General features: G+C 40.2%; 1 protein-coding gene across 10 annotated transcripts in view; it reads left to right on the top strand.

Moving 5' to 3' along the window:
- LOC105558773 (potassium voltage-gated channel protein Shaker) overlaps positions 1 to 23,900 on the top strand; it is a 127,310-nt gene that overhangs the window by 84,912 nt on the left and 18,498 nt on the right. For 7 of the 10 annotated variants that reach the window (XM_012006673.1, XM_012006675.1, XM_012006680.1 and 4 more), the window contains 4 exons: positions 16,760 to 16,883; positions 18,889 to 19,154; positions 19,602 to 20,245; positions 23,257 to 23,386. In XM_012006673.1, the coding sequence (XP_011862063.1) occupies positions 16,760 to 16,883; positions 18,889 to 19,154; positions 19,602 to 20,245; positions 23,257 to 23,386 (1,164 nt within the window). Of the gene's footprint in view, positions 1 to 16,759; positions 16,884 to 18,888; positions 19,155 to 19,601; positions 20,246 to 23,066; positions 23,197 to 23,256; positions 23,394 to 23,900 lie in introns of all 10 variants that reach the window. The other 3 variants (XM_012006674.1, XM_012006676.1, XM_012006682.1) reach the window with 2 other exon arrangements.

Genomic DNA, 23,900 nt, shown 5'->3' on the forward strand with positions numbered 1-23,900 from the left:
CCGGCCCAGCGGTAAATCTTTTTTATCCCACACTAAATCTTTTTTAAACATTTATTACACGTAATTTTGTTGCTGGACGGTTCTGTTTCTAAACGTCGAAATAATTGTGCACGATTTATCCCCTAAATTAAGATTATCAATTTTTAGAAACCATTTAGAAATTTTGTTGCTACAAAACCGCTGCGTTTCGGCGAATTACCTTAATGCGATTATTGTGAAAATTCCTCCTCTTGGATGATGCAATTATTACACAATATTCGAGACATTTTTCTATCGGGGATGTTCATTTCGATGGAAAATTGTTTCTTAAGTTTTTTCGCGGAAATAATTACAAGTACGTGTATGCTCGCAAAGCAAATATTTGCTCTCCACGGCGGATATCTGTGATACTGTACATCTGTACATAACATTTGTACGGCGTTATGAACAAGTGATCTGGTTAGTTATTGCAAGAGAGTGATTTATATGCGCCGGTGGAACTGTCTGTTATAATTAGAACGCAGTTTGGAGCTTTATCTACAGTTATTTTAAGTATTTCCGGTATTCGACGACACGCTCGATAGGGAATTACATTTTGTCTCGGAAGAATTTCTGCGCGCGATCATTCGAACGCTTGGGGCATTTACGTTCGCTCTTATGGAGAACGTATGGTTTTTAACAAATTCACATCTGACTCTTCTCGCAACCTTAAAAAGAATTAGCGATTCCTCGCTGTGAGAACGGCCAGTAATTCGACACGTGTCATTATACTAGTTCGCACGACACGCCAGTGACGTCATCCGCCGGATGCGAAATGCGGCCGCGTTCGCGATAAATTATGAAATCCGTCAAGCGCCATTTAATTCGCTATGAATTTTATGTTTTCTATGTTCTTTCTTCTTTTATAATATGCAGAAATGTATCTTTTACCTCAGCTTTTTTATCGATAACGTATCAATGGTCTCGCGATTTATTGCTCCTTGAGTATCACTTATTTAGAATGACGTCATTTCAAAGATCTTCGGTATTGATGTGAAAATCTGGCAGTCATGTTGACAATAATAAAGATCGTGTGCCACGGAGAGAAGTTTTGTTAATAACAGGATTTATAAAAAGAATAGAGGAGCGCGATTGACCAAGCGGGTGGAAAATTTCAACGAGGCTAGATACTAAGCTTGATTGAACGGAACGGTAATGTAAAGCATGCAACGCCGTGATTTAGCAATTTAAAACGATTTTTATTGTCCTTTTAAAAGCAAATCCCGTTTAATTTTATTTATTAATTCCGTGATCTCGATCAACGGGCGGCACCGACAGAACGTCAATAATTACACTATTATAACGACGTTATAGTGTGGTGAGCATACACGTGATTGCTGGGGAACGTGAATCGATGATGGCACTGGGAAATAGCGACGGGAGTTACGTCGGGGGAGGCCTCTTACGTGGATCTCCCTGTCGTTACATAAGGAAATAACGTTATGGATTGAGAAAGGGGAGCTAGGTACACGTGTATGCGTGCGAGACAGAGAGGGGGAGAGGGAGAGAGAGAAAGAGAGAAAGAGAGCGAGCGAGAGAGAGAGGGGGAGGGAAAGGAGGGAGAAATAGGGAGCCGGAGGGAGGGGGGGAGACCATGAGGTGGCGTGTGCGTCATGTCGGATCCATTCACCAGCTTCGGCAAAGATGGGACAAACCAGGTCGCAGGCACAGTTATCTAGGTCAGCTTCTCCACTTCTCACGGTCTCGATGGGAGCGGTTAACTCTAGTTACCATGTGAATACGCCGCACGGCATCAATGAAACGCCCAGAATGACCCTGATTCGGGGTCGTCGCTAACGAGCTGCTACACTCACCCTCGTGTTGCGCGAAAAAATTTTCGACCAGTACATTTGGGGTTTGCGGTCTATTTATAAATTAACACTCGGACACTGATACGCATACCTGAAGATTGTACATTGCGATCGACTGTTTAATACAGCAAGGGCGAGAACGTAATAGGAGTAGGCGGAAAGGGAAATTGATTTGTTGTGATAAAATTGTCGCGGCGAGGTTCCGTTTTATTAGAATCGTATTATAATGTACGTAACGCGAAAAGGTATTATCGCCCAATACGGAATCGTGGCTGTTTGTGTTAGCTCGGCTCGTTTAACCCCCTGTTGCTTAGAATAGGATGGATCTCCCCGACTCTTGTCGTTAGAGGAGCTCTTGCTGAGATCAATCGTCGAGTGCACCTAGTGATACACGTCTCTCCCCATTGTTTTAACGCGAACGGTCCTCAATAGGGAATCTCTGTCTGGGGTGAGTTTAATGCGCTTCTAGAGCTAGAGTGTTTTACCAGGATATCTGTCTACACGTGACGTCGTTGTATCAAACGGAATTGAATTTTAAAACGGAGAGGATTAGGCTAATGGATTCCCTTCTCTATTGTACTGAACCTCTCAAAGAGATTCTTCACGGCGAATGATTGATTCAGCGCGATTTAATTTATCGCAGCTGTTTACAGTTTAATAATAGGAAGTATCTCGATATCTAAAAGTTTAGTCGTCTTCGGGACGGGGTGGCCTGGCTCCGCAACCCACACAATGTTGGCTCAACTCCACGTCGCGTTGCGGATCGTGTTCCGGTGGCCCAAATACGCAGATATTTATCGACGAATCTTAACTTTCGACCGCAAAATTTGCCGGTGCGTTGCGACGGATTGCTTCATCTCCTTGCTCGTGAAATATGCGAGGGAGAAACCGCCGAGGGCATTGTGGTGTACAGATTTGCGGCATTACTAGGCATTACTAGACATTACTGGGCATCCTTTGGCCATATTAGTTTGGGCATTAGGCTTTGCTGGGGCATTATAAAGATAAAAGAAGAGAAAATAAGATTAAACGAGATAAATAAGATAAAATAAGACAACAAGCTAAAGTAATGCCCATTGGGCATTAGTGAGCATTGGTGTACAAGAGTTTAGTCAGCGGTTTCCCCCTCGGAGATACGCAAAGTAAGAAAAATACACTTATCTAGGTTCAAGCTGTATCTTTCAGATATTTTCTAAAATCATGAGAAATAAACGATTGTGATACTTTAAGCATTATATTTAAATGGATTACAAAAATAAGTAGAATTTGAAAAGATACAAGATAATATAATAATATGTGTACTGCTAGATATTCCGTGATAAAAATTTCTCGGACGAGCTGAAAAGTATGCGAACAATTTTTCGACAAATGTACGGCGAGAATTGTTGCAATTCTCCGCACATGACATTTACGGGCTGTTCTAATTAACCAATGGTAATATTCCACGATGATATCCCATATATTATACTAATTGTGATTAACGATTACAAGTTTGTGTTCGATTTAATTTATTTCCTTAGTTCTGTCCAGGAATTTCTATTGTCGCCTCGCGAGACATATTGTTCCTTCGATAATGGTTCTGTTAATCACGAGTTACAGAACTGAGAGCAAAAGTAGGGGAAGAAAGCGAGAGAAGTGGCTCTATGCGTCTTCCCCTTTTAGTTAACCCCTTTAGCTCCCTTTAGCTCCCTTGCGTAAACGAGAAGGGAAATTAATTTCTGTGCTCTCTCGTTATTCTCAAACAGATGTGCTGCTTTTTATTCAGCGTTGACGTTGATGCACCTCACAAAGAACTTCCCGTTGGGTCTTTCCTTCCTTTTCCCAAGCGTTTCGTAACTAATAATGTTCGATACAGCGGAATACAGTTTGAATCATTTCCAATGGAGCATTCAATTATGTTTAACTTTTATTAGCCGTTATTTAGACGGTATTTAGTAGTGAAAATATATTAGCCACAAATGCATATATTAAATTAACTGTTCTTAAGACTATAATTCAATTATACCAACGTAATGCTTTGAGTCTAATGGATTTAACACGTGTAACGTAACAAGAGTCGACGTAATTGGTTACTAAATACGGTTAACTTAAGATGCGGTGTATTCCTTTTTTCGGAATATCCCGAATTATTAGTCTTGCCAGTTTTAAAAACTGACCCGTCACTCCATGGCTTTGTTCATTTCGCTATGTTTCCATAAAAACGTTCCAGTTCGAAACGGTCTTAGCTTACTTAGTATAGGATCTGCAAATTGCCATGACGCACGCAAGAAAACTCTTCAGAAAAGTTCATTCGCGATAAGTGCCGCGCGGCGCTTTTTCCCTCGGATGTGATTTCCGCTCATATAATAATTACGAACTTAATTTTCATTGTCAGGCGGAGATTGAATGTTGTCTAGACGGAGCTAAACATATACGATAGTGTATTAATTATTCTGATAAGTGGATTTATTGTTCGTTCTATTCGACTGCTACTGAACTATTGCTACTGTTTAACAATGCACTGCTGCACAAGTGGAATGACCGTACTTATAAGTTGACATGCGCTCGTGGTGAACATACTGGCCTCGACTTTATGGTGGTTCGAAGTCTTTGGTGAACCAAACGATTCGGCCGTGTTGAAAAAGGTCAAGAAAAGGAATAAGGAAAGTACTTGGGGTAGCTGGGGAGACTTGGAATTTCGAAACAGAAAATTCTGGATGGGAGAGAAAACAGCAGACGTGTAAAGGAGATAAACAGCCAGAAACGAAGAAAACGTGCTTAGTTTATCTTCATTTATCGCAGTTTTTCTCAATTTTTTATATATTAACGATAAACTAGTACGAAATAGTGCACGTGCTAAAAGTATGCGAAGAACGAAATGAGATAGAATGGAAGAGAGAGAGAGAGAGAGGAAGTAAATGTGATAAGCGTGGCAGCGTTGTGAGATTGGTGGGTCAGAATCAAGGGTAGTGGTCGGGATGGAAGTTCGAAGTAGGGATACGAGATGTGGAGGGGGATGTATTGATTGCGTGCGGTTAGTGCAACGAGAAGAGATCCGGCAAAACAGAGAGAGGACAAATCGAGAAATGAGATGTAGATGAGGAAATTGGGAAAAGAAGATGTTGTGAGACAGATTGCACAAGAAAGGAAAGTCTGGTGGTGTAATAGCGTAACAAACGCAAATAAGAGAAGGAAATGGGATTTATTGATAGCGAAATGTTATTGACAAAAAGGACCGAAGAGAAGAAAAGAGATTGAAATGAATGAGCATAAAGCATATGCGAGTGAGGAGAATGAGGATTTTTTTTAGAGATATCGATAAAAAGGAAATAAATAAATTAGATATAAGTGTGAATACTAGAAAATTTTTCAGGGAGAACATAGAAAAATAACATTGCTGTAGAACTAGTAGAACTAGGAAATTATTTGTATTACTTTTTATAGAAATGGCGAGGATTCTGGTACAAGTAACTTGTGCTCTTGAATTGGAGAAATGGATGGAAGGGGACATTTTTTACTAAACGATTTAAGTCTTAATTTTTATTCTCTTCTTCCTCTTTCGCTTTCTACCTTTCCCCATAGCTTTAGACTGTATTTATAAACGGACAAAAATGTGAAAGTAAAATAAAACAAATGGTCAGTTAGCGAGATATTTAATGACAATTAGAAAACGTACAATTTTTTAGTAAAGCTGAAAAGACATGGTGTGAAAGAATTTGCAAGGATTTGAAACTAAAATTATTTTGTTTCTTATAAATGAAAATAAAATATTTAGTCTTAAAATTAGTTTTTATTTTTATTACTTCGCCTAAATAAATAACTGAAGAGAAGGCCAAAATTATGTTTCTTTTTTCTACTTAATGGAATAAAACATGTCTATAAAAATTCACAAAATGCAATCGGCGCACAGTTTTATATTGAAAGATGTTTATTATTTTCATTTCCATACGATAAGCTACAGATTATTTTAAATTACAGCAAAAGATAAACATGCAATGCTTATGTTTTTCATCCATTGAATTACAGTTAATATATTCAGCATTAGAAGCAATTTGACAATCTACAGGAAAAGATCTGGGAAGAACAAAGTGAGAATAAGAAAGGGACCAAGATATAAAGACATAAAGTAGGATGAATGAATAAGGAGAGAGGAATAAAGATAAAGTAAATTGATTGTGATAGAGAAGGAAAGGGGAAGAGAATTGAGAATTGAGATAGAGAAAGAAGAAAGGACAGAAAGAGAAGAGAAAAGCGTAAGATGGGAGGATACGAGGAGACAGAAAGGGAAAGGGTGAAACAAGGAGAAGAGGGGGGCAAGGGGAGAAAGAGGGGGAGAAAGAGAGTAGAAAACAAGAGGGTAGGAGGGAGGATCAATGCTGTTACGCTGCAACTGCTACATGCTACTATTATTTTCTTTCACTCCGGGAATTGTGTGTGGAAGGAAACTTTCACGAGGCGCTTTCGTCTATGCGAAATGGTACGTTAGTCGATGTATGTAGGTCGCTTCGTTGCTCGCTAGCTGGTATGAGTCACGGAAGGAGATGCGTCAGATCACGGAGTTGGACAGAGCAATTCGATAAGCGTCAGTAGATCAACGTTTATCAAATTTAGAAGAGCTGAGGGGTGAAATGACAATTTTCTGACTCGGCGATGAGCACAGTAGTTTCCAGCAGTCCTCAATTCGTACGCAATAATCAGTATAAATGTAAATCTGCATTAAAAAGCAAAAGGGTTGATTGAGCCGCCGACAAATTGGTATTAATTGTTTGACTCGTCACTCCACGATAAAACAACAAATAATTCTGCCAAATACTTCCTGAATCTTTTTTTGCAATTACTTTTCTCTCGCGGTAACGCGCATCGCACGATTTAGAATTTATATTGTATCGTTTCTCAATTTTAGCCTCTAAGATCAATATTTCTGCAGAAAGAGTTTCAACGGAAATGCCGCGTGCTCTTTTTTTTCCATAGCATTTAGTAACATTCGTTTGACGGAGCGTGAAAACTTATAATATCATTGTCGCCGTTACGTCATTGTCATTGCCGTGATGGCGATACTGAGAATGCGCGGTCGCTCGGTATCGTATTCGTCAGTACGAGAACCCCGTTTGCCCTCGATTTATCATCATCTTTTTCTGCCCTCTTTTTTTCACTCCTCGCCCGTGCAAGCCACCCACTTTTTTTCGCAGCGTGTTAACCTTCTCTCATCCTCTGCGACGAGCGGTCTGCCTTATCCGCAGAGGGGGGAGACGAGTAGAAACCTGGGGGTGCGGTATAGGTTGCGAAGAACACACTGGAGTGAGATGGGGTGCACCTCGCTGCCCAGTTTGATTACGCAACAATCATTGATCTTCTCGGCCTGATAGTTAAAACCTCGGGCTTTTTTCAAGTTACGTTAGACAGATCGTTAAGTGAGCCAAAGCGGTTTGTTCGAATGGTTTACAGACGTAAATGGAATTTGTTTTTTTTTTCGGTTAAGTCTCAAAGATACTAGAATATATTTACTAATTTTCATCCGCCTATTTAACTTCTTATTAATGCAATTGATCTTGGTATTTATCTGTTCAATGAAACGACGATAAGATTACAGATAAGCATGTCAAGTGATGTAATATGTTAGATTCTAGTATGCCACATTGCAGCGTTGTAAAAAATACTTAGTCACAAAAGATGTTCCTATTTTGCGTAACTTTAACGCATTTTTGTAACGTATATTTTCAATCAATCGTAATCGGGAAGATGGGGAAAGATACCACGGTAGGTTAGAGAATGTAAGAAAGCGAATAAAGAGGGCAGTCGGAGAAAATGTATGGTGCAAGGGAATAAGAGGTCTAAGTAGAAGAAGGCGGGTTGAAAAGAGATACGTAGGAGAGGGACGGAAGATACGCCTAAACGAAAGCTCGTGTGCATGAAAATACGCGGTTGCGGTTGCACGCTAGACTTGGTGATCAGGACAAACGAGACGGCGGTGAAGACACAGTTCTGCGCGGTGTAGCGTGGCGTGGCGTGGCGCGGCATAGCGTGGTATGACAAGGCATGGTCGAACACAGGGATGTGCAATTCTGGGGTAGGGTGGAGCAGAGGGGATGGTTTGCACGACGGGGTTGGGAGCGACAGAGGTAGCCGCTCTCCAAACGTGGGGTGGTGAAAGGAAGAGGACATCCTCGCGCAGGGGGACGCGCGCAGCTTTCTGGCCGCTCCAGTGAGCGAAGCGCGCGCGAGAGACGAGGAAGAAGGCACGGCGGAAGCGAGTAGTCGCTTCTGTCTTCGATTCGCGATACCCCCCTATGCGTCGCGCTCCCACTACCGGCGACCTCCACCACCTCCGTCCAGCTACGGCGAGGAAGCGGAGGAAAGAACGGGAGGAATAGTCGGCGGAGTAAGAGAGGTGAGGAACGGCGAGGAGAGGAGCTCGGCGAACGGTGTGGTGCCTTCAGACGAGCTCTCGTCAGCGTAGCGCCAAGGTGGAGCCGAGAGAGAGAGAGCATTCGCTGGCCCTCCCGGTCGCTCCTCGTGGCGGCCGTAGGTATACGCGAGGGACACGAGCATGAGCGCCGTGCGACGTGAGCGAGAGGAAGAGTGAGGAGGAGTGGAGCCGAGCGGCCCGAGCCGCGGGCGGACGCGGACGCGGACGGACGGACGGTGGTGGTGCCAGCGCGCACGAGTGCCAGTTCCGCGGAGAAGTGCGTGCGCGAACGAAGCCGCGGCGGGTCTTCCCGGTTGGTCGGCGGCGCGCGGTGCTGAGAGAAGTGCGATTACGCTCGAGATCGCGAGGTGCCGTGAAGCGAGGGTGCGGGAAGGCGTTGTCGTCGTCGTCGTCGTCGCTGTCACGAGAGAACCGCGCTCTCCTCCTGACAATGATTAATCTGGGGCGGGTTGGACGGACGAGCTGTCGTCCGTCCCATTCGACTTGGCGCGGCTGGTCGTCTCCGTCGTCGGGCGTCGGTGACCGACAATGATCGGCGAAATGCGCGAGGACATCAGCATCAGTTGATCCTGGGGAGCACCGTGCACCTCGCTCCGCTCGCGTTCTCCTGTATCGGAGTCTTCCCTCGGAACGGGGCGTAAGACGCGACAAGGGTGGGAAAGACCGAGACGACAGACCCGGGCGAGAATTGGAAGAGCTGGCAGGAGGGAGACGAAATACGGAGTGATCAGGGGGTAGGGGACGAAGGAAGGCGGGAAGTGAGAAAGAAAGATCGACGAGTGATAAGAGTAAACGAGAGGAGAGAGAGAGAGAGGTCGAAAAGCCTGCAGGAAGAGCATAGACAGAGTCAGCAGCAGGAGCAGCAGCCATTTTGGTCGTGCGTTCTGCGCTGCCGCCGCCGACTACCTGATCACAAGCGATCACTGGTGATCCTGATAATTTGGTGATCCCGCGTTTGGATAATATCTTGGCGGTGACAAGGGGATTGACGAAAAGGGAGAAATTGGTATGCCGTGAGAGAGGGAGAACGGCAGGAGAAAGCGTGTGTGTGGCAGAAGGAGCGGGAGACAGTGTGAACAGGAACAAAGAAGAGTGGAGAAAGGCGGCGAGGGTGGCGGGGTGGGACCATCGAAGGGTGCGTGTTGTGCGGGGGTGCACCGCTCTCCGGTGGCATGGGGCTCGGGAGGGGGACTCGCCCCCTCTCGTAACCGCCGCGAAGCGCCAAGATTTCCCGCATCGAGTTCATCGAGAAATGGGGGCTGACCCCTGTCCTCAAACCGAGGCAGGACCTACGCCCCCACCGGAATGGTGCGGAGGAACACGGCGACACGAGGTAGGCCGAGCCGAGCGGCCGCATTCAGTAGCGAGAGTCGACATAAGACTAAAATGCGATCGAAATGTTGTCGATGATAGATGACAGGTCATTTGAATATGCATAGCGATAATGACAGCTGGATATATTCTTGTCAGTCGGCGCGAGCTATGATTTATGAAATTCCTTGCCCGTCTAGGTAGCGGGTTTTAGTTGCTTGCATTGATAAGGGTGTCTGATTATATACATGTCAGTTCTGGAAATTTAAATTCCGAGAAGGCTGCGACACAAAAATTCCCGTAACAGCTGAACTGCGCCAATGATAGCGGGTCGTTTCGATGTACAGAGATAGTGAGAAACGAAACTATTCTCTTTTCTCAATTATCGCTAATAGCGGTTGCCGTAGTGCGCTGTGTTAAGTTCTAGAAACTATCGATTCGCAAAATAATTCACCGTTTCAAGTTTGGGACTCGTGGCAATACAGATTCCATACTGTCACGAGTCCGAATAAATGCTTGCGATCTGAAGATCTTCCATGCATCCTTAGATACGTAAATTTATAAATTTGAAACTATTAAGAATTTAGACACTTTTTGAGATTTTTGAACGTTAGTTGTGATTGTTGAGTTGCATGCAAGTGTAAGTAAAATAGATAATTTGCAGAAAATATAAATGTGTGCACCAAAAAAGGGCATTGGAATTTTGCGGCACGCTTGATTCATTATAGCTCTTTGCTCTTATGTAAACTTTATTTCCTTTTGAGTTTTATCTCTATAAAAAAAGTGGTTTATGTTCCCCTGGAACATCTCGTCCTCGCATTATTTATTATATGTAATCGTCATCGATTTACAATTCAAGTATTATAAAACATACTATTGTTATTAGCGCTCGAACCATATAATATTAAATAAAGTTCGTTAAAACGCCGTTTTATTATATTGAAATCCGTCAACTATAAATATGATTAGTATATCAGAAACCTAGTTCAATCGATCCAACTTAATCAACTCTGCAGCTGCATAAACTTTAACTCTACTATTTTTTAATATCAATTTGAATTTTAGGATAGTTGAGTTTTACTATTATATATGCTTTACATCCTATTACTTTCTGATATCAATCTGGACATTGTTATTTTAAGAATCTCAAGTAAATAATTTTTACTAGCTAAAACTCAAAATTTACATTCTGCAATTTGAAATGTCTCCAAGCTTTAAAATAATTGTAACCCAGTAAACACCAACTAACAGTTACATAACTTCAATATAACAATTTTCTACTCAACAATATAACTGTTACGTATAACAAGTGTTATATTACATTTATATTGTTGACTAAGAAATTATAATATTGATGTTATGCAACTGCTAGTTGTGGCGTTTACTGGGAATTAAAATATGTTAATGTGTTATCTAAAGTGTAAAGTTGCTATTAAGCTGGTTATAAGCAAAAGTAGGTACAAACATTTGTAAACAGTTTTTAAGATTCAATGGAACAGGAGTAGATATATAATGAAATCTTCTTGATTGCGTCACACCACTTAATTGCGATAATGTCATTGTTGTCGTTACGTCTATGTTAATATTAAGCTCTTGGACATAAGCGATGTTAAAAGCATGATACTTTTCTTGAAATAAATTCGCAATTTCTTGAAATCAATTATGAATGAAACAAATTATTAACAGTTTTGCTACACATCTAAAAACCAGTCATCGAAACAATAAATCAACATAAATTTAATCAACAGCCACATTGCGCCTAACCTGCTTTCTGCTAATGGCAAACTTTAATATGCATTTTCAGATACTTGCTTGATTTACGAGGAAACTACGTACTTGAGAGAGAGAGAGAGAGAGAGAGAGAGAGAGAGAGAGAGAGGCGGAGAAAAAGATAGAAAACAGATCAACATTTTTCTCGACGATCGTTGCGTCTATTTTTGTTTCTGGTTCACGATACGATTTGTGCAATTATTCCGCGTCTTGCGGCTGGTTTATTCCCAACGTTTTTCCTTAGAAAAAGGCCGGAAGAGAGGTGAACAAATGGTCGATGAGCCGATCTAATAATAAACTGAACAATCACATGCTTGATAGTCACTCGCGTGTTTTTGTCTTTTTTTTCTTCCATGCGCTTCAATCTATAAATAATTATTTAGGATTGAGCTCTTTCTTGCGCACGGAGTCACGGTTTCTCTTTAAATTTGATACTTAAAAATAATAAAAGCGAAAATAATACAATTGTTATTTCGAGAAATAAATTATGTGACGGATTGGATGATTTAACGCGAGGGAAATGTATGGACTGCACATATGGTGGTGTTGGCACTCCAGCGAAACTTTAGCAGAAGAAAACAGCATCAAAGAAAAGAGTGAATGGAAACATGATGCTTAATCACAACACACATATGGTCGAGTATTTACGTTAATAGAGACGGGGATGGTTAAATATCGAGGTGTTAAACTCGGCGCTAAAAATACATTCCCATTTCTGACTAGCAGCTATCTTTAGGACAAGAGTAAAGCATTCCTCTTTTGCCGAGGATTCCTGCGGAATGCGTAGCTACGATTCTCCCCGCGATTCATTGCTGCGATAATGAATTCTTTCGAGTTGTTAGGAGAGCACGTTTAGGGGCAGATCGTCTTTTCGCGTTTCATTGCCGCGAAGAAAATTAGCTTCATTCAGACTGATATGATAAACGCATACACAGATGGAGAAAATTAACGTACATGTGTGCAGGAACGGTGCGTTCGATGAGGCGATAGCTTCTGAAGAGAATAAGAGAGTATACGTTCTATCTCTGTTTATATCTAGACGGATATAAGCCTAAATTATTGGTATTCTCTCATTCATTCGTCTCACGCGTGTACAACTCTTTTGACGTATGTACTCGAGCCCATGTATACGCATGCAAGAAGAATGCACCCTTCGTGCGGATGTCTGTCACGTGCGTGCTTATCACGTGCGAGGGCATTCGCACTTGTGCGTTTGCATCGACCTGATATGACGTTCTTGTTTAAAGTGTCGTATGTTTCACTCTGCAGAATCTGATAGCTTCATTGTCTTTAAAAAACGTATATTTAAAGTTTATTTCATATTTTTATGCACATACCCATATGAAACTTTGTTACAATTTCATTAAATCGATCTCGCCTTTGTAACTAAAAACTGAATATTCTTATCTTACAAGATCTCGCTAAACTTTTGCTCATTAAATTATTAAACGGCAAATCTATTGTGAAAATTTACAATATTTTGTCTAAACGCGCAGAATTACAATACAATGTGGTACCTTAAATCGCACTTTCAAATGAATCTTTCAATTTTCTCCCTCGCTGATATTTGCTTCTGTCGCACTTTTTTGGTTTTATCTAACTTTATAAAGGTCGTCAAGGGCTGCCGCATCCTTCTGCAGTGGCCTCTCTATTATTCGTTGGAGCACTCAATGCAGCGGAAAAATGTGGACGACGTATTAAGAAGCGAAAAGTAGTACGACAAGGTAGCTCAGGCTTCTTGAGAAAGTTCTGAATTAATGACGAAGTCAGGACCATGACTAGAGACAAATATATACAGACCTACAAATTCCAACAAATATATGTATTCTTATTTAAAATATGTTTTTCTCTACTGAAAGATAAGTTTTAATAATGTCCCCTTCCAAGTTTTCTCGACTTTATTATAAATACCCAAATTTAGCAATAACTTTTTACTCATTTGTTATTTTGTGCAGATTTTGTGTTATATAAAAAAGCAACATGTAATTATTCTATGAGAATAATATTCGTGTGAATTTGTTTTTGATGGTTTTGTTTGTCTAATAAATTTGATAAGATTTCGACAAGACAAAAAGTTATGTCTCCGGAAAGAAAATAGTTGCACTAAGTTCGAAGAGGATATTAGGACGATATTAAGACATCGAATTGGATTCTATTCTTTTATGTGGATCAGGTACACAACTTTCTTCACGAAGATTTGTGTGTAGTCAGCATTTTTGTCTTCTCCGCCGATCTCTTCTTTTAATATGGGTCAGCCTGATTATGCTGAGACATGAATGGTCGCATAAAAATAGGAAGAGCGATGCTTCACGTAGGCAAAGTGTTGCAGATAAAGGGGCGCAAAGAGTGTAAGAGCTCAATAAATATTTAAGAGTTCCTATTTCGTCGTTTTTTTCATGAGAGGGAAATTGTGGCGATACTCAAGGTAATATATTTCATATATAGATTAGTTTTATTGAATTTCAAAGGATAGATTTTTGAAAGACAGAACACAGTACTTTATTAGACATATATAAACGTTTGTTTCCACAATTTACAATTTTGCAGGTGCAAATTGAGAAATGTGCTTTTTTGGAATACTTTTTCCACTGGAAATGTTATTAGAAAATATAAATTAATAAATGCCAATAAATTTAGCGCAAAATTTTTATTTTAACAATGTATAATTGCAGATCACAAAAGTTAAGATTAATTTTCTTTTTCTTAACAACCAATCGACTTGCACTACTCGTCATTTCTTTCTATCTCTTCTCTTTCCTAGCTTTAAATTTATGAATTTTCGGGACATACTCGACGTAGCAATAAATAAATGGAATTAGTTCTTGGTTGAAGATAACTGGACTCCAGATTCACGTCCCCAATTAGAGCCCAATGTTTTTTACTTCTTTCTTCAAAACAAAGTTAATAAAACGGTAAAATTCATAAACATTTTAAACTTCGTTAGTAGATTTCACGAAGAGAATTAGAATGGAACATGGTGTAAACGAGTAAATCCAAGAAATTACTGCACTTATAATTTATTATGTTATTTAATGTATTTGAAAATTGAGGAAGATTTTAAAATTTATGGGAAAGTCCCTTTCATCAAATATCATGTGCACGGGAACATTTTGCAGCGACTTGATATTTATGCTAATTATTGTGGGCGGAATAATTTATACATGTAATAGCCTACGCATTATACTTGTTATCGAAATGTCAAAATGATGTAGTGCACACTGTGTTCCATAAGAATCGAGACATATCGGAGAAACAATTTTCTCGAATCCTGTTTCAATTCCTTGGGATTATAAATAATTGCCCATTACGTGGAGCGCATAAAACATACAAATGCTGTTAACGATAAGCTTCACGTGCCGCTGCGATGCCGCTCGTCGTATAGAAAGATTATATTACTTCTTACTTTATTCTTTTAACATGCTTGTTAACGCATTTATATGATTGCGTTACGTTGCGCCATTTTGAATGGATATCAGAATATTAGAATTTAACGTCATTAAAACAACGATTGGGACAGTAATTGTTTGTGAGTCTTGAAAATTTCAATGAATCATCGAAACGCCGCGAGCACGCCGAGGGTTCGTTTGTCGCACGTGAAATTCTTCTCCATGGCGGCACGTGCCATCGGTAAGATCGTGTAGTGGCTATTTTCGCCATTACGTTGCGCTATTTCCATCGTCGCGCTCCGAGGGTACACGGACTTCAAAATTGATGTTTGTCCTCGTCGCATCGGCTTTCCATTGACGTCCCAAAATAAATCGCCAATCGACATAACCCCCGCCAGATATATCGACTGGATGCATCCTCGCTTCTAAATCGGGTGGCTCGTAAAGTAACGCCAACTGGCTGTGGGCGAGACTTAACATCTTACACAAGTGGGCTATTCGACGATCAATCCCCAAAACGCTAATCCGAAACTATTCCGGTGGTTTCAACTGGATCAAGTTCTTCCGCTGAAATTTCTTCGTATCGAAACTACATTTTACAAACTGGGTAAACAAGTGGAAAACAATCTCGATCCCGCAGTAAAGAGTTTATGGGTCGTATTGTTGCCCCACAGTTCAATTTCAATTCTTCGTCTCCTCAGTTTTCCCTCATGATGTTAAAACTTGACTAATATTTTATTAATTTAATATTACGTTTTTTGCTTATCAAACAAATGTATAATATTTTTTCAATATTACCGTAACACGCTTTAGATTCAGGCCCAATTTTAGGAGCAATAAATTACCTTCGACATATTGCGATTAAAATTCGTTTATCCGTACTGCTTCTCCGTTGCGAAATTACTACAGGAGTGTTTTATCTAGAATAATCTATATGAGTTGTACGAGATGAAAGTTTCTTTACGAAGATGGTCAATCGAGGTGATTTTTGGAGCTCTTTATTCATCTAAGCATCCACGCGTGTCTGATTACACGCGATTATGTACTGTTCCGTTCGTTCGCGTGAATTACTGAGATTCAAGGGTAAATTTCTATTTATGTATTTAAAAGCTAAAAACGAATAGAGAGGGAGAGGCCGATTTAACTCAACGTGTGTTATTTTGCTTCTGCGGCACACCATTGTTCTCAAAGTCACTTGATATTTTTGAAAATGTCCCACTGTTTTAATCGCTCGATAGCTAATTATGCGCTTGGCAATCTTTACCGACGTAAATTCCCGATTGTCGCCCCGACGTTCATCCAAATCGCGGTATTTCCGATCTGTTTGACTATCGTCAGAACCGACGCGCACTCATCGATTGCTTGACACACTTTCAACACCAGTGTACACGCCAATTCCAGTAGAGATTGCTAATAAGTAGACGCGTTAACACATAGAATATATATATATATTATAGTTTATAGATGTGCATCGTGTGTGTTTCTATTTTTATTGAGCCATTAGAATATCAAGTCTAGCAGCCTAGTAGACACGTACACCACGCGTTCATCTAATAGTCTATTAATAAGACAGGCCGCGGACCACTTTCTGGTAAACCGAAAGTGTACTTGCCGAATATAGTGCGGATGTGTCACTTTATATTTACGATAAAACGGTGTTAGGATCCGGCAGAAAGTTCAAACGGTATATCAACAGAATTTCCACAACTTTCACTTAATCTGCAATTTACAATTTTTATCTATAATTTTAATTTCCAGCCTCTGTAAAAAATTACTTTAGTCCAAATGAAGTTTCGTGCCACATTAGCGACGGTTCTGGAATGGTTCTGTTATGCGCTACACGAATTTTATTAGACTATTTTGCTAGATCGACGTGTGAACCTTTTTCTAGCGTAATCCTAGCGTAATGTAGTAATTTCTATGAGAGAATCTTCCTCTGATCTGTAAGGCTATACGTCATGTATATGTCAGGTATATTCTGAAATAACAGCGCAAAATAACTTCTCGAACGTGCTGTCAGAGAGTTATTAATGACGCTATGACTATGATTATTATAGATCGCTGCCGAAACTCAGCAGCCAGGACGAGGATGGGACGAACCCCCACACCCAATACACAGGCGTCACACACTTCGAACCCATACCGCACGATCATGACTTCTGCGAAAGGGTCGTCATCAACGTGAGTGAGAATTTTTATATTTAATCGACTCTTCTAGACGAGCAGTCGCGGAAAGACCTTTCCACTTGACACGTCGCAGCGTTTCATCGTTTCGAAAAAAAAAATAGTCCTTATATTCAAATACTTTTGTTTTGTGTCAGGTTAAAGAATTCTTAAGAGACACGTTAAAAACTTTTGGCTCTTTATAACCTTTGGCGCCACCGATTCTTGGAATGAAAAATGTCCGGCGCCAAGTGCCAAAAAAGTTTCGTCTTTACGGAGCCTTGGCACCACGGATCTTTAATCTCGCGAATTCTTGGTGCCGTAAATCCTAGATTCGAACGATTCCCAAGGCAAAGGTAGTAAAATATACTACCGCTCTCTCATACGTAAATATAATTTCATTTTTAATATTGTTTTTCTACCTGTTTTTTTCCCTCGTCGTGTTTCTGTAACAAGTTTCTTTTATCACTACGAATTACCGCGTATTTTCATTACGTGGGTAATTCCGGTCTGGTTCGACATTCACACGCTTTTCTTCCTCTTCTTCTTTTTTTTTGACGAAGTGAGATTATCTCAAGACATGAAGTGACCTACAGACTGCGTTTTGGCGGTCATCCAAGTTCGTCTTGGAATCGGAGGCGATATAGCACCAAGGTTATATTGTGTGAACGGAATTATCTGTCCTCGCGGATGACACGACTGCATTGCGCCAATTACAACAATCGATTCAATCGATGCATTTCACTAATTTTTTTCCCCTCCTTTTTCCTTCTCGCCTCACGACGGGCACGTGAACTCGGCGGAGGTCAAAGCACGCCACATGACGTGGGTGAAGCGTGTGGGTGTGAGAATCGGCGTTCAACGTGCACTAATATAACATACGCTTTCCTTCCAGTCTCAATTAGACGCAGAGATATAATTAATTGCGCTAAAAATTTATATTAAATATTCAAAAACGTTAAAATCTAATTAAATGTCATCTGAATAATTTTTTTTCATAGTGATAAAAGTGCTTTTGATCTCTTTTCGAAAGCACGTTGCTCCTTTATGACGAATGGGCCATGCAATGGGTATCTTTCCTACTCGTTGAACCTTGAGCGTAGTTTTATTCACGAAATACAGGTTCGTACAGAGCGGAAATATCTCGTTGCTGTATCTACATTTTGCTGCCTTTACTTTTTTCTTTGCGTTTTCTTTCACTTTCTCTCTTTATTTTCCTTCTCAAGCGTGTATTTCAAGAAAAATGACTTAATCGACTCGTTATTATTGCAAAATTTCCGAAATTTTTTATCTACAATATTTCTCATTAAGTAATTCATTGAAAATCACAACATTTTGTGCTAAAAAATTGATTCTCTTGAAATATGAAGAGAAATGAAAAATGTAAAGAGAAATTAATTCTGTTGTTTGTCTTCAAATTATTACTAACATAAGTCGATTACTTAAACACAGTTCTACATTCTTTCATTTTTATCTTACAATTTATTGTTTAAATCTTTTTCTTCTCACAGTATCACGATTTCACAATGTATTATAAGTAATAGGGTTGTTGATTCAACGTATCGCTTAAAAGTAAAAATATCTTTTCAATTACAAATTTTTAGCTCCATACATTCTACGTAGCAAATATTTCATTCTATAGTTTTTCAATATTATGGCCCTATTGTATAAAACCCTCGCGATAAATTCCTTATTCACTAATATTATTAATTTTCAATTTGGTCGTAGATACATTGACAAAAGGTCTTTTAAACATTATATATATATATATATTTTTAAAAAAAATTATATATTCATATATACTTTGAAAAGCCTTAAAGTATAATCGAACTACTGAACATAAGTTAACAACGTTGGGTGGGTGGTCCATTCACGATCGATGTGACAATTCCTGATAATACGTTAGTCTCTTTGTGAAACGAGCAACCCCTGACAATCATCCCCGTTCCAATTAATCGCTTGAACGGTGCGCCCCGCCCAGCGTGGCGCCACCGTACCAATAATCGATTATTGCAATCGACAGGTGAGCGGGCTACGGTTTGAAACACAGCTGCGTACGCTGAACCAATTTCCGGACACGCTGCTCGGCGATCCGACACGGCGGCTCCGATACTTCGATCCACTGCGCAACGAATACTTTTTCGATCGGAATCGACCTTCCTTCGATGCCATACTCTACTACTATCAGAGCGGTGGCCGCCTACGCCGCCCGGTCAACGTTCCGCTCGATGTCTTCTCCGAGGAAATCAAGTTCTACGAGCTGGGCGAGATGGCTACCAACAAGTTCAGGTACGAGCGCAGCTGTTTGGTTCACAGTGTTTTCGCGCGCGTAAACCCAATTATCGCAATCAAAGTTGCTGTACAGTGTAAACGTCAGATTCCTTGATTCTATAAGTCTTTGAATCCACAGATCTCTTCGTTTCTTGACATCAAATCTCTTTATAACCATTGTTTTCTCGAAACGCATTGCAACCAGCCTCTTGCTTTGATACATAGATTTGTTTTGTCAATTTGACATGGATTTGCTCCTCACTGTTGAGATTTTGCTGATCTGGACATAGACTTGTGACACATGTCAGTTCTTTTAGAAATCGTATAGTTGTCCCCGCAAGGCTATTCTCAAAAAGAACTTGTGTGAACATTGTGTATCATCGCAAAGGAGATCATAGTCTATAGAAAACTGAAAAAGAAAGTAGCCGGTATAGTGGAATAATAAAGCAACAATCGATGAAATAGGGAGGACGAGGGCTTCATTAAAGAGGAGGAGAAGCCGCTGCCGTCGCACGAGTTTCAGAGGAAGGTCTGGCTCTTGTTCGAATATCCGGAAAGCTCGCAGGGTGCCCGAGTGGTCGCCATAATTTCCGTCTTCGTGATCCTCCTGTCGATCGTGATCTTCTGTTTGGAGACACTACCCGAATTCAAGCACTACAAGGTCTTCAACACGACGACAAATGGCACGAAAATCGAGGAGGACGAAGTGCCGGACATCACGGACCCGTTCTTCCTAATAGAGACTATCTGTATCATCTGGTTCACGTTCGAGTTAACAGTGCGCTTCCTCGCCTGCCCAAATAAATTCAACTTCTTCCGTGACGTAATGAACATCATCGACATCATCGCGATCATTCCATATTTCATCACCCTCGCCACGGTAGTGGCCGAGGAGGAGGACACGCTGAATTTACCCAAGGCGCCGGTAAGCCCGCAGGACAAAAGTACGAACCAGGCGATGTCCTTGGCGATACTCAGGGTGATCAGGCTGGTCCGAGTGTTTCGGATATTCAAGTTATCCAGGCACAGTAAAGGCCTCCAGATCCTCGGGCGAACCCTCAAGGCCTCCATGAGGGAACTCGGGTTGCTCATCTTTTTCCTTTTCATTGGTGAGTATGATAATGTTCTTCGAGTGATTAGCAATAAGGCAAGAATTAAAGATTTGTTGCAAAAGCTACATATGATATTAGACAGGTGTACCTTTAATATTTGCAGATATATTAAAGCAATATACATGAGTAATCCTCTCATTATTTGCATTATATTATAACTCACTGAAAATATCTATTAGAGAATGTTATCGTACATAATTTTAATTAAAATTGTACTCAAATTGTATTGCTTGTTTACAAGATTTATAATTAGTCTAAAAAGACGAATTAAATTAAGCAAGAAAATTTTAGGAAAAGAAAGACAGAACAAGGGTTGAGGGGATGCTGGGGTGATTCTGCACTTTTAGCACCTTTTGTTCCTAGAACTGTCGATTCGTGAAAACATTTGTGTAATGTACAAATTATGTGGCTTTTGTGTACAGACCGACAGTGCCCCACTATTCAGATTAAGTCAAAGAACATCCGTATGGCACAAAAATATTGCAGCAACATTGCAGAAATATTTCTTTGTAAGATTGCAACATTGCTGCAGGATTGCGGCAACAGTAAAATGTCCGCTTGCAGAAATATTACAAAGTAATATTTGTCCATGTATAATAATACACATAAAAGTGAGATGATTAAACAATATGCATATACACAAACATAATTATATCAATATTTTAAAATAATATTGCTACAACATTACTAAAGTAATATTATAAAATACTATCTCTGCAATATCTGTACATTACATTGCAATATGCAAGATTTTAATGTTGCTGCAATGTTGCTGCACGTTCTTGTGCCGTATCCCAGGCAGAACATCATGTCGATTCGACGTCCAACAGACGTATGTTAGACATCTATTAGACATCCCCGACATCTATTAGACATCTAATCGACATCAACGTTCTGGCTGGGATGGCAGCATCGTATCATTGAAATTAAGTTTAGAAGCCTAACAAAAAATCTACTCACTCGAATAAGTTATAGGTTAGGTAATCTATAACTTATTCGAGTAAATAAACTTCTTGTTAGGCTCCTAAACTTAATTTCAATGATACCATGCTGTTCTTTCACTTAATCTGAATAGTGGGACACTGTCGGTCTGTACACAAAAGCCACATAATTTGTACATTACACAAATGTTTGCACGAATTGACAGTTCTAGGAGCAAAAAGTGCCAAAAGTGCAGAATCACTCCAGCATCCCCTTAAGGAAGAAGAAAGAGAAGAAGGAAAAGGGGGCGGAAGAGAGAGAATATTAAATAATAAAATTGTATTTTGTGAAAATAGAGAAGTGATTAAGCTCTCGGAATTCCAGCTTTGAAACCTTTAGTTCTTTGTCATTGTGCCTGTATAAATAGTTCATCGAAAGGAACGAGTCATAAGGGTTTATAGCGTCATTCGTTTATCGAATATAATCAGAAATTGTCGAAAGTCAAAATCTTCGTTGACATCCGCGACACAATGACTCACAAAAGGGGACAACTTAAAAGCACGCAAATGTGGGATAGAAGGCAAGAATTTCGAATATGGTAGCTTTGAGCTATTATATCTTTACCATTGTTGTATTGAAATGTTCTGTTGGAAATTAAATTGTTAGAACAGAATCAAATTTCTACACACACCCGTTATAATGACCGCTACGTTGCGCTATCTCATAATTTCGTATTTTATGTTTTGGACTGATTGTGAGTATGTCTAATTATTAATTTATTAGTGAAAAGGGTCGCTTTCGCAGACCGAGACGTACAATTATATTTTGATATTATGTGGTTTCTAAGATTAAAAATCTGTTGACACCAATATTATATATTGTATAATTTTTCACCACTTTCAACTGTGTGACGGCTCATATTACCTAAACGTTTTCTAACATTGTTTTCTACAATTCAAATTTTTACGAATTTTGCGACGCTGTAACCGTGACATTATTTTTCAGTTTTTTAATTAATTTCTTCGCAATTAATTAGTATCAATATATGTTGTATCAACATATTTGGTAATAAGATTGTATCATTCAACATCCGTAAATTGATTTATAATAAATGAGAGTCGAGAGATATTACACAACAGAGTAAAAAATATTTTCAGATATCCTGATGAAATCTAATTACTTTTGACAGCTTTCCAAATTTTATCTAATACAGATACAGCCACTAAAATATTACTGCTAACATATTAGTCTATAAATAAGATTTTACAAATGTACAAATTCGTCTTTCACATTTAGCGGTGTTAGCTCTTTCTAAGAATAAAGTCCCATAAGACTAACAATTAGTAAGTGGCTTTAGTCTTACATGAAAACGTTTCTATTATTATACATGTATGCCAAATTCCAACATACACTAAGATTATACGAAACATCTAAAAATGTTTTCTTTACCATTGGACGAGCTGCAAATTCTCGTCAAGGAAATCACTTGACGCAGTTTCAACTGCAAGGTGAATCAGATCGGAAATTAATTGAAAGGGAATCAGATGATTCTAGTTTTAGAACGTGGACATTCCCCTCAGGTCCAAGTGTTCCAGGTGTGATCACGAAATCATCCAGATTGGATGATTGTAGTAACTGAGTCATATGTTTACAACGTATACCATGTGGACAGTCCAGGTGCGATCAGCCGATTATCTGGATTATAAATAATTCTGTTTAATCCTGGGATAAGCGTATACACACATGGACGATTCCAGGTGCGATTGGGAAGACGAACGGATCGGACGATCACAGTAGTCGCGGACGATCCTCGCGTCCGCGAAATCCGACCGATGTATACATGTGGGCGATGACGTATACCGTCCTTACCCGTGCCTTCCTCTTGTGTGCGTTGCAGGTGTGGTGCTGTTTTCGTCGGCAGTCTACTTCGCGGAGGCCGGCTTGCAGGGCAGCTTCTTCAAATCGATACCGGAAGCGTTCTGGTGGGCGGTGGTCACAATGACGACCGTGGGATACGGCGACATGAGGTACAGATTCACCGGGGGCGTTAAACCCACTGAACCGGTGTTTTCTTCCTTGCATTGCAGGTGTGGTGCTATTCTCGTCGGCGGTATACTTCGCGGAGGCCGGCTCCGAGAATTCGTTCTTCAAGTCCATTCCGGACGCGTTCTGGTGGGCCGTTGTCACGATGACGACCGTGGGCTATGGTGACATGACGTATGATGTACTCACTTTCATTTAAGACTTTAGTTAATGCCCGCAAAATAACGATAACCAGGTTGTCAAAAGAGGGAGAGAGGGAGAGAGAGTGAGAGTGAGAGTGAGAGTGAGTGAGAGAGAGAGAGAGAGAGAAAAAGAGAGAGAGTGTGTGAGGAGAAAAAAAGAGGAGAGAAAGAGGGAGGAAAGAGTGGGAAGGGAAAGGAAGGGATTGTGGAAGGAAGAAGAGAAAGATAGGGAAAGAGAAAAAATTAGGAAAGACCAAATGAGGAAATAAGAGAAATATGATGAAGACCGAATGAAACGAAAAGAAGGGAGAAAAGAAGAGAAAGAAAAATAAAAGACAGAAACAGAATGGGAGGACAAGAAAGAAGGCAAATAGAAAGGAAAAAAGAGAAAACTGAAGGAGAGGAGAGTAGAGGATGAAAGGGGGAAGGGTAGAAAAAGGAGAGAAAAGGGGGGAGAGAGAGAGAGAGGAGAGAGGGAGAGAGAGAGAGAGAGAGAGAGAGAGGAG

This window comes from Vollenhovia emeryi, unplaced genomic scaffold, assembly GCF_000949405.1.
Source record: "Vollenhovia emeryi isolate VEMERY1.0 unplaced genomic scaffold, V.emery_V1.0 DF939313.1, whole genome shotgun sequence".
Classification (NCBI taxonomy): Eukaryota; Metazoa; Arthropoda; class Insecta; order Hymenoptera; family Formicidae; genus Vollenhovia; species Vollenhovia emeryi.